This window comes from Mobula birostris, chromosome 8 (genome assembly GCF_030028105.1).
Source record: "Mobula birostris isolate sMobBir1 chromosome 8, sMobBir1.hap1, whole genome shotgun sequence".
Classification (NCBI taxonomy): domain Eukaryota; kingdom Metazoa; phylum Chordata; class Chondrichthyes; order Myliobatiformes; family Myliobatidae; genus Mobula; species Mobula birostris.
In genome coordinates, this window is record NC_092377.1 from 67,912,690 (window position 1) to 67,925,010 (window position 12,321).

The following is a 12,321-nucleotide window of genomic DNA, read 5'->3' on the forward strand; positions in this document are numbered from 1 at the left end:
CGAAGTTAGCCAGCAGCCTGAGGAAGGACCCCGTCGGCCAGCATTGAAAATGTACCCTTCGCAACAGTTTGGCAATCAGCAAAGGAGTTTTATTCGTGGCTGGTTTGACTGACTGGAATATTCGATCACGAAAGATACTATGTTCTGCTTCGCATGCAGGCATTTCCTGTGTTGAGGACATGGGTTCCATTCTGAGTCTACCTTCACTGATACCAGTTACCGCAACTGGCGGAAAGCTACAACAGCTTTCAAAACCCACCATGTAAGTGCAACTCATAAGTTTGCTATGGAGGCATGGGCCGAATTCAGATTGAGAAAACAAGATGGTTAAAGACTGGGAAATATGCTTGACAAAGGACATGCAAAGATTGTTCAAGAAAATCGTGAGTATATGAGAGCAGTGGTTGAGTAGTGAATGACACGGTGGAATTTCTAGCTCTAATGAGACCCTACCGCGATGCATTTATAGATTTATACAAACTAATCTGCATATCACTGACTCTATCTGTGACACTGCTTCATGCAAATGAAGTTTCTCTTGCCTCAGACACCTCAAAAACTACCTAAGGAATAGCAGCGGCGATGCTCGGAACAGCAACTTGGCCCTGTTGGGCATAAACAGCCAGAGGACCAAAGCACTTGACATCCAGAAAATCACTGATGCTTTCACCACCAATCACAACAACAAACGGATTGTGCTTCTCTGAAAACATCAATGGTGAGTGCAGTTGATTTTTTGAAAAATTGATCCAAGACTAATGCTGATTATTATTACTATTATTATTATTTTGTGCTGGATACCCCGTAGTACTTATGTTTCCTGCAAATCCCAAAATATTACACTTACTGCTATTAAGCCTCCTGGTTTTGCTTAGACTTCCAAGTGGTGATTCTGTTGATTTTTGTTTTAAATTCAGTAGCCAAATTAATTGAGGTATTGCATGGTCAGAGTACGATTTGCCCAACTCCTGGTAAAGCCTTGCATCTGTTGTTTGCCTTATTTGACTTTAATAACAGTGTATCTTTTGGCATTGTCTGTCTATGTAATGCGAATAGCAGTGGGCATTGTGGGTTAGTGTTGTGCTTTTCAGTTGAAAAGCATGCATTTGACGTTGAATTGGTGTGTGATTCACGTTGTGCGCTGTGGTTCGGATGCTCTGTTGGTTTGCTTGTTTATGCTCTGTGTAGCCCAGGTTGTCTCCGATGCTGTTGACACTGTCACAGTTCACTTCTATATTGGAACTATCAATTGCTGTTGCTTGTGAATCAACAGAGGCATTTATAGTAGGCACATAATGCTTGAAATTGACTTTTGAACGCCATGCGTCTGGCCTTGCGAATACATATTACCATACATATTACCCTCAGCACCATCACTGAATAATTCAGCCCCACTGTAGCACCAGCAAGAAAAAATCTCTGGCACCGCCATTGCCCCCAAGAAAGTACTGTGCTCAACTTAGTCCTCTGATGGTTGACTGCACTGATTGTTAGCGAGCAACAACTCAAGTTTCAAAAGTTTTATCCTCATTTTCAAAACCTTCCATGACTACCCCAATCCCTGTAAAAAGAATAAAAAATTAATGCCATTTTTCAGCATTATGCTTAAGTGACACAATGAATTCATCCTTGACCACAAAGCACTGCTGAAGTACCTCGGACAAGGGGCAGGCACGTGGTTGAATGTGAATAATCACAACTTGTTGACTGAATTGCTTCATGCTCATTTTCAAGAAAATGGCATCTTGAACCTAACTACTTCCATGCTTTAAAATTTTTTTTTTTGCATTTTCCCAGTAAAATATACCTCTTTAAGTTAGGTCTTGTCAATGCAAGAACACAGCTTTATACTGAGAAGCGTTAATAGCTGCCAATTGAGCTCTCTTCCTATTGCCATTTCATCCAATTCAAACTTGCTTTACTTACCCTTATTTTGCTCTTTGAACTTGATTTAAAGCTCATTTTTTAATTCATGTATTCTGAGGTGATATTCATTTCCATTAAGCTCAACAATTTATAAAAAATAGTCTTTTAGTTACCCTGTCCACTCGAGTCCTTCTGTAATATTTCTCTTGTACTGCTACCAACGCACATTCAATTGGACAAAATTTGAACCGAAAATGCAAAATAACTCCAGCTAATTGCCCTGTTGCCAAAAATTCTGACCAATTCCAACAAGTTAAACAAGTAAAAATGCATGTAAAGAATCCTCAAATAAAGCTGGAGATTACAGGACAGGAGAATATGAAGGTAACTCACAACAGAGTGCTTTCTGCAGTCGGCGGATCTTCATAGCAGTTCGGTAAGCAGAAAACCGCACATTGTTCAAATCACCTGCATCAGAAAATATTGCTATTGTTAGAGTGCTTAAGGACAAGCAAATCACTTCAATAAGACACACAACTGACTTAAGAAACGAAACGAGATGCTGAAGAATACAAAGCAAGTGAAAGAAAATGAAAGTAGCTCCATTCTTAATCTTTAAGATTCACAGCATGAGATGGATTTTATAAACAGAAGGGATAATAAATTGCATCATTCACTTTATATGGTCTGTTGGTGAATGGAAAATGGGTAAGGGTGGGGGAAGAGAGCAAAACCATGGAAAAGATTATGGGTAGCAGCTACCACAGAGAAACAGGAGACAAACAAAAGAGCTTAGGGATGGGGAGGGGAGGTTTGGGGTCAGGGCAGCAGACAGGGAAAAGGAGGTAAATCTAAGGCATAGGACTGCAATTTCTTTATCAATGATTTTTTTAAAAGGAACTTGTATTTGTGCAGAACTTTTAAGTAGCAAGTTATCACAATATGCAGTATAATTATAAACTTCAAAATAACTAGACAGATCAAAAATACAAGTTTAAATGAACATCTTTAGAGGCAAAAAAAATCAGCAAAGAAAAGAATGGCTTTGGGCTACGGAGGCTGTAGGAACTTACCAACTAACCAAAAAGCCTGAAATTTAAGCACCTATTTTCAAGCTCCTGGAGAGGTGCTAACATATCTTATGCATTCCTTTCACCACTTTGTGCAAGTTGGAACTTAAGGGGCAACTCATTATGAATGTCTATTTCAATACATCATGAGCACTGGTTTTCAAATCTACAGTCAGAATCCACTAATAATTATGCCATTCTTGTAGCCCTTTTTTTAGTTGCTTCAAAATATTGCTTCGTGCACAAGCCTACATTTTAAATAGATGTAAAATGCAAACGCTCCAACCCGATGTTTCTTTTTGCTACTCATTCTGTCACAATAATACGGTACAGTACACAAACAGCCTACCATGCCTGCACTGACAACAGTGCCGATTTCAAACTAATCCCATCTGCCTGCACGTGGTCGACAGCCACCATCCCTGCAGGTTCATCTGCCTGTCTAAGTGCCTCTTAAACGTTGCCATTGTATCTGCTCCGCCACCTCCGTTGGCAGTGCATTCCAGGCAACCACTGCAGACTGAGTTGAAAACAAAACTTCCTTTGTAAATCTTCTTTAAGCTTTTCCCTTCCCAACTAAAGTCAATGCTCTCCAGTATTTGATATTTTCATCCAGGAAAACAATCTCTGCCTCACATTATTTTTTATATTTTATTGGTGCCCCTTAGCTGATGATGATCCAGAGATTTCAACTTCTCTGAATTTTTCCAACTTCTTACAGCTAGCACTCTATAATCCAAGGAACATCGTGGTGAATTTCTTCTCCATCCTTCCAGTCTTGTAGTGACCTGAAATGCACACAGAGGTGGCCTGACCAAAGTTTTACGCAGCTGCAACATGACTTATCAACTTATATACTCAGTGCTCCAAAGGATAAGGTATGCCGTACATCTTCACCACCCTTTTCACATTGCCACTTTCAGAGAACCATGGACATGTTTCCTAAGATCCCTCTATATATCAAAGACTGTGAGTCTTGCAATTTACTGCACACTTTCCTCTTACATTTGACCTTTCAAAAGAGAAAACTTCACACTTCATATTAAACTCCATCTGTAATTCTCCACCCATATTTCCAACTGATCTGTATTCTTTGGCCACATTCCTCACTGTCCTAAACTTCATGAATAACTGAAGAATATTTACAGAGGGTCCACCTACCTAAGGAAAGGAAGAGTTCTGTCATTTTTGGGTGATCCCAACAGGTACTCTGAGTCTGGTGGCTAGAAAGAAAATACAGAGATCAACTCCAAATCCAAAGCAAGCGCCACAAAATCTCTTGCATAGTTCTTTTTTTTTTATAATCCAAATAACATAATTAAACTTGAATTGTAAGAATGAGATCTATAAGCCTTTTTGTTCACCATCTTCTTGCTGTTCAATTGGAGGAAATTCTGCGCAGGCATAATTTGAAGCCATCTGACAATTTAGAGATAATGATGGATCTCGTCACTGCACACCAAAAGTACTGATGTTATTAATGATTACCTTGATCCAAAATGCAGCCAAAAATTTGACGATGTACTTAACAATGACCTGCATTTTCTACAAATTATTGTCGAACTGCAGCTATCTGTATTTGCTCAAGACTAAGTATGTATCATTATTATTTTGTAATTTTTTTTCTGAACAAACAATTGGGCACATTTACCAATGTATATCCTATACATCAATAACTAGACATAAGTAATGGCTGGAAAGGGCTCCTTACACAGGATGTTCCAAATCCATGACCTCTGCCAGCTAGAAGAACATATGCATCAAAAGCTCAGGAACATGACCACCTGGAAGATGCCCTGCAAGCCACTAAAATAGAATATGTTGTTGTTCTTCACCATTCCCAGGTCAAAATTGTGTAACTCCCTCCCTGACAGCATTGTGGATACACCCATAACATGTGGACTTCAATAGTTCAGGAAAGCAGCACACAACCACCTGCTCAAGAATGACAATGGATGGGCTAATCCTATGCAACCACATCCCATATATGAATATACAGAGTTTTGCACTTACATTGGTCCAAATAATTTATGTTCCAATACATACTTCTGGCATATGAGGATCATTGAGAAACTTTTGTAGTCATCTTCCAATCTGCAATAAAGGGCTGGAACACGCTGTTGATGAGCCAGCAACTTTGCAGGAAAACCCTTGCCAGCTGCAGCACGAGGCCCATGCATCCAGACTTCTGCAATTCTGAGCTGTAGTCTTGATCAATGGAACTCACTGGAGTCAAATGTGTTACATCTCATTGTCTCTGGACATCACTGATTCCTGGAGCATTCCTAAATTTGCTGAGCTACGTGGTCAAATACCCTTCCCACCTGTCCCCTCACCTTTATGCCAGCTATGGCTGACACATCTATTTTCAAAAACGCCTGGTGTGGACACCTATTGTTTTTAAGTGAAACCGGCATTTTCAAAATTATCTGGTCTAGTGTGGACATAGCCTCAGTGAAATGGCAGTGTTAGAGGTCTAGGGAGCGTTATTTGAGGCCTAATGCCCATGTGAAAGGGATTGACAATACCTGCTTGAGAAGGACTAGTGAAAATTGGAATTCACAGTAATGCAGAGTGCTGCAGAGAGTAGTGGACTTTGCCCAAGACACCACTGGCAGTATCTAATGTGGCGCTATCTCTAAAAGGCAACATCTATCAACAAAGATCCCCAGCCTTCGGACCATGTCATTTTTTCACAGCTACCACTAGGTAGGAGGTGCAGAAACCTGAGGTCCCACAGCACTAGGTTCAAGGGCAGCTGCTTTCCTTCAGCCATTCTTTCTTCCAATGACCTGCACAACCCTAATACTATCTCAGTATAGCAACATGATATGATGACCACTTTAATCACACCTCACTTCAACACTTTTTATTCTAATTATGTTATTTTTTGTATCATTTTGCATAAATATGTCTGATATATGATTTTCTTGATAATTTTTGTCTCTAATCTTGTGACACTACTGCAATAAATCTTTCATTGCACATGTGCATACACGTACTTGTACATGTGACAATAACCTCGAATTTTACAAAAAGAAATACAATAGGTTGAATGGCCACACGTTGCTATGTACAAGATCCTGATGAATCCAGAGTAAATATTATCTGGATTATTTGGCATGCCATATCAAAACAACTCTTTTTCTTTAAAACTTTATTACAAGTCTAACCACAAAAGTTTTAGGGGCAGCAAGGTGGCAGGGGCAGACAGTGAAGCTGAGGTATAAGATATTGGAACTGAGCAATCCAGAAGGCAGAAAACAGTACTGAAAATTTGCATGCCTGGTTCTTCCCTGTGAAAATGTGGGCAGTGAATATTCAGCAGACAAAAAAAAAAATTATCCTGCAATTGTTGATGTCATAATATTTCAATTTCACTTACCTGTCTCCGCACCCATGAACTTCACTTGCAACTCCTACTTACGGCAATCACTCCTACCCATACCATGTGAAAATCCCAGCCATCCATTGAGGCAGTTGATTATAACACAGAGAAAACTTACTTGATGTAGTATGGCACTTTATTGTTGTGTGATACAGCTCTCTGCCATGGTAACTGAACAGATGCTAGAGAAATAAAAAGAATGGATTAGAACTCAACTGTGACAAAAATATGTGAAATGCACTTGCATAGCTCACAATCCATTAAACATAAAGCTTTGAAAAACATTAAACCCCATTTTTTGGTGACAACGCATACAGTTCATTATGCAAATGCACAGTAAATGTCTTCCATGGCTTTTCAAATAAGTGCATTAAAGCTCTGAATACGGTCTACCTGCAGCATTATTATATTTAAAACATACTAGGTTTCTATACATCTGACTTACTGGAGAGGAAATGTTGTGATGATGGACCAAAGTCCCGGTATGCTTCTTGCAACTGCTTGATTCGATCCTCAACAGCAACCTGGAATGATAAACAGAGCCACTGAGACTCACACTGACAAAAGATTTATCACACCGATTTTCTCAATAGAGAAAGCAAAGTCCTCCCCCAAATCTAGACTCTGATCAAATTCAACCTTGCCATTTAATTTGCAATTCATGTTGACCATACATCTTTTAGGAATCACGCAGCCATGTCCAGGTTTGAACTGTGAAACATATTCAAGATTCTATCTGTGCAGATGAATGCAATAACCTACAGAACAAATAGCCACTTGCTTGTCAAGTTTTTCTTCCCTTCCTGCCCCCCCCCCCCCAAATTAGGCAACAATTTTTTACTCCATTGCTTTAGGAACTGGGAACTCTCAGATAGTGGGAAAAGCTAGTCTGGAGTTTTTGCAAGTTCCCCAGAGAACAAAATTATTTCTCTTTCCTCATTGCACAGAAAAAAGAACAACATCAGAACAAACACAGCAAGTGGGCAAAACATAGGCAAAAAAAAAAGTTCACATTTATGAGAATGGGAGTAGATACGATGAACTTAAAACGATTTTAAAGACAGAAAGGGAGGTCACTCAGTAAACATACAACTAGTGTTCCAAAGGGAGAGTTGTGAGAGTTGACCCCTCAGTAGTGAAAGAGCAGTAATGTAAAGTCAGAGGAGGAAACAAGCTGCACTCAGGGATTGGCAGCAGAAATTTTTCCAGATCAAGTGTTTTGAAGACAAGAATGAGAAACCTGAAAATGAAGAAGCCATCACCCAAGTGATCAGTAACACTTCACAAAGGTAAAATTTTGTAGCAGAATCAGATTTAATATCACCAGCATATGTTGTGAAATTTGTAGGGGACTTCAAAGAGAAGAGAGGTTAAGTTACTAGTTGCAGGTCAGCAAAGACTGTAAATGCAGAGTTGATGATTGCGGATTAGCAAGGAAAACACAATTCTTCTGTTAATCAAGGTGTAAGCTAGTGTTTTGCTACGATGGAGGAGAGTGGGAATATAAATAAGCAATTTCACAGAAATTCAAGGACACCAAACAAGCCTGGGTCTGGTTCAGCTGAGTATTGTGCTAGGGGCAGAGTAAAAATTATGCTCCAGGCACTTAATAGGGCATGAAAGAAAAATGTAGTTAAAGACTTCACAGAAGCGTGGGTGGAGAGTAAAAGAATCCTTTAAAAGTTTTAATTTTACAAGGGAGATGGTTGAAAGTTGATTCTCTGATGAGAGGTATCAGTGTTGGGACTCCTGGAATTCATTATTTATGTAAATTACTTTGACATACAGGGTATGATTAGCACGTTTGCAGATAATACTAAATTAGGGGGTCTTACTGATAGTGAAACAAGTTACAATAAATTACAAAGAGTTCTTGACCAGTTAGGGAGACGGGCTGAAGAAGGGCAAATGGATTTCAACTTAGATGAGTGTTATTTTTTGTATTTCGGACAGTCAAACCGCCATAGGACTTATACAGTGGATGACAGGGTACTCACAAGTGTGGTAGAACAAAGGGACTTGAGAATACAAGTGCATAGTTTGCAGAAAGTGGCTCTGCAAGTAGATAGGTTGGTGAAGGACACGTATAGCATGCTGGCAGTCAGGGCATCAAGTTGACATCATGCTGCAGTTCGTTAAGTCCTTGGAGAGGCTGCATTTGCCATCACAACACCGAAACAAAGATTAAAACAAGTACACTCTGCAAACTGAACACATTAACACAGCGAAATAACATCCAGAAAATGTGTCATGAATTTCATGATAATGGAGATTGGTTTGGATTTGCATGGCAACAAAGTCTTTTTGAAATCTACGTGAAATAGCCTGATTATCCAATTAATGACGAAGGGGAAAAAAAAACACAGCAAAAGTCCTTTTTTCTGCAGTCTCCAACTAACAGTTACATTTCTGATTGAATGATGGAAAGACAACAACAAAGCAAAAACAGACAGCTGGGCCAGTCGCCATCAGGAATTCCTGCAGTGACATCCTAAGACATAAACCACCAATAACTGTGTCCATTATTCTCCCTAATATGATGATAACCATTAAAGCCACTAATAGCAAGTTTATCAAGCTGACTTAACTTTGGCACTCACATGCCGAGCCCCGTCGTCCTTAAGGAGAATGACATTCTTTGACCCTCCTCCTCTCCATAATTTGTGCAATAACTGATTGTGAAATGTTGTGGCTACACTCATCTGATCATTGTTTGCGGGATCACCTAACTCCATCTAATACACGCTGTTTTTACTGTTTAGCCTACAGATAGTTCTGTGATGTACCCTCTCCAGATTGGGCCATGAGCTTTTAGTGGACTTGACGCTGCCCCATATTTGTCCATCTGCACAACTGATTAGGCTGGTATACTGGTTGGGGGTGGGTGGGTATGCAGATCGTGAAGTTACAGACTGTGGTGTGTGCATGATGTTTGTTGACACGCTTATCCCAGGAAACAAACTTCTGGTCTTCAAACAAGAGTGAAGCTGACAATTATTTTAAAATCATACAGTGCGTCTTTGTCACTGGCTTATGCTACAAAAGAAACTTATCACAAATATATAACTACTCTCATTCTATTAAATATAGGCAACCTCTGCTTACAGGGGAGGGGACTAGGTTCCAAGAAAATGCTCACTTTTTAGCCAAAAGAATAAATTTGATTCCAGTTATCAATTTTTGGGCAGTCATTTATGAATTCTACAAAGGCAAATTTCATAATGAGGGATCAGCTATAATTAAATTTATTATGTAGCTTAATATGATATATTGACCAATTTTATTTTTAGCTACTTTTGCTTGAGTGACTCCAACAATTGACCTTGCAGTTATTTTCTCACCTATGTCTTATAAACGCGTGATGTAATTGCTCATATTTGCATTTTCAATAATGAGCAAGACAAGCAAACATATTTACCTCACAGTCCAGTTTTGATTCTATTTGCTTACAATTACATTACTGAGTTTCACTGACTAATCTAAATTTGGTCTCAGATTATGAATGACACCATCAGGAGCACAGATAATGGCCATTCCTACAACACCTTTTACTTGACCCACACGATAGAGTAGGACACGTTAAATTCCTGGAATTCACTCAGTAGCTTCTGCATGCGAACACTACTGCAGCACAGATTAAGAGAGACATCAGAAAGTTGCAATTTTACTTGTCAGGCTGTGCCAATTAAGCATTCAACTGTACAGCCATACCGATAGTGAAGCTAAGGCAGAATTTCCATTTGTAATTGATTGCTGATAGTTTAATGCAATGAACTTTCATTAACACATTGAATTCTAGCATATTAAATAACCATACTGTTTATATGCTTTGAACTGAATATGCAGGGTGGGAGGATTTTGGTAATGGGAAATACTGCATAACACATGAAAGACAATGGTAGCAAAGTAGATAATGATAGCTAGAATGTACTTGAAGAAATGGTGCAAACAACATAGTTACAATTAGACTCTCAGCAGGGGAAAATGATAAAGGCAACTTTAAAGTTTCTTTGTCTGAATCCATGCAACAAAATGGATGCTTTAATGGCACAAATAAAAACAAATGGGTATGAACTGGGTATAAATGGGTATAATAGCCTTTTTATAAACATGGTGGCTTCATGACCAAGGTTGAGAATTAAATACTCTACAATACTTTCAGAGACAAAGATAAAGTGGAAATGTTGCACAGCCACCCTAATGTTCGAGGATGAATCAGAGCTTGGCAAATGAAGATGATGAATCAGCTTGGCTGGAGCTGAGAAACAGCACTGGGTAAACAATATGGATGAGAGGGATACAGGCCCCAAACAACAGTGGATATGGTACAAGAAAAAAAATTGGAAGAGGTTGATCATAAGGTACCACCATCACTATGGGGAATTGCTGCAACCTTATAATAATTAACAGCACCGAGGAAAAATTCATGGAGTGTAGATTTGATCTACTAAAATACGATGAAGGAGAGTCAATAAATAACCTTGTGGTTAAGGGCTTTTACAAATCCTAATATGATAGAATTTTATACAAAGATGCCAAGTCATTAAGTCATAGTGTATCTAAATTTTCATGTGCATTTTCAGCAACAAATTAGGAACAGCATATTAATCTTTAAGGCAATGAGATTTAAGAACAAGAGTAGAGACTACAGCTGGAATTTTCAATACAGATCTGAAATTCCTGATTAAGGAATGATTAAAATGATGTTTTCACCAACTTGATTCCTGGAATCCTGTTTTCCCCAAGAGGAGAGATTAAGTAGTCTAATCCTCTCCATTTTTCAGTTTAGAAAAGGAGAGATCTCAGTGAAATGCATAAAGATTTTTTGGGGCTTGACCAAGTATATGCATGGCCTACTTAACATGGAGATGCCCAATACCTGCACATGAACAGTTTCTAACCAAAAGATCCAAACAGAGATCAAGCAGTAAATTAGTTACTTAATTTATCTGTATGGGGAAAGAGAACATTGGGAGTCATGTCTGTGTCAGGTACCAGACTGGACAAACCAGTTGCATAAACCTGAAATTATTTTTTCCAAACTCTGCTTGGATTAAGTTTGAAGAAAAATTCCAAATGTGGCACTGCTGAAAGAAACTCACTGCATAACTAGCATATTTTTTCCTTTCTATAAATCAATTAAGATAACTTTGGTATTTCTTTGCAGCATGTCTCTGTCAAGGATATAAATTATCAGAGAAAACTCTTCAATACTGAAGAGATCCTAGCACCCGACCTCCAAATCCTTTCTGACAGATGTGCAAAGTGCAGCCATTAATATTCCAGCTCAATACTACTTCACTCTAAACCTATTTGTTTGACTGAATACACATTTCAGCAATTTTGTTTCTGTAGTCATTTCTAACATAATCAAGCTATGGCTCTGTAACAGCTTTTAACTACACGATGCAAAACTGCAAATCAGCAGCAGACATTAACTGTGATTCATGTAAAGTATGATAACAAAAACTGAATTGCTCATAGTGCAAAGGAACTAAATTAAATATCTTCTTCTATAAAGCAACACTTTGATTTCTTCCCAGGTTTGGAAAGAAATGATTTGCTTTAGATTGCGGAGTAGTGCAGCCTTTGCTTCTTTGTATACACAAGTATGCAGCTTAATTTTGTAAATTATTTTCTTTTTCACTCTTACCTTTATCAGTTTCCACCGCATATTTAGGTCATCAAGCTGATGAGAAGTCTTGGGAGACAAAGTGACATCAAGAGGAGATAACTGACCAGCCAGGTCATTTAATATTTTGACTTCTTGTTTCATTGGAACAATTTCCTCTTTAAAAGCCTAATGGGGATGATGGAAAAAAATACAGAATTTTCTTAAAACTTACCAAAAAAAATTGTTTTGTTATCTGGATTTCAGAATGAACCACACAGTACTAAAATCAAGTGATGCGAGTCATCTGGAACATCACAATGTTGATGTAATATTTAATGAATGTCAACTCCGAGATATTTTTATTTTTTGCTTCATTACACATT

The 12,321-nt window shown here is 38.5% G+C and overlaps 1 protein-coding gene across 9 annotated transcripts in view; it reads right to left on the reverse strand.

The window, feature by feature from the left end:
• The window catches only part of LOC140201367 (utrophin-like), a 524,122-nt gene that overhangs the window by 118,162 nt on the left and 393,639 nt on the right, over positions 1 to 12,321 (reverse strand). For 8 of the 9 annotated variants that reach the window (XM_072265376.1, XM_072265377.1, XM_072265374.1 and 5 more), the window contains 5 exons: positions 11,978 to 12,124; positions 6,770 to 6,848; positions 6,443 to 6,506; positions 4,098 to 4,159; positions 2,260 to 2,334 (listed from right to left, as the gene is read on the reverse strand). In XM_072265376.1, the coding sequence (XP_072121477.1) occupies positions 2,260 to 2,334; positions 4,098 to 4,159; positions 6,443 to 6,506; positions 6,770 to 6,848; positions 11,978 to 12,124 (427 nt within the window). Of the gene's footprint in view, positions 1 to 2,259; positions 2,335 to 2,370; positions 3,725 to 4,097; positions 4,160 to 6,442; positions 6,507 to 6,769; positions 6,849 to 11,977; positions 12,125 to 12,321 lie in introns of those variants that run through there. The other variant, XM_072265380.1, reaches the window with a different exon arrangement.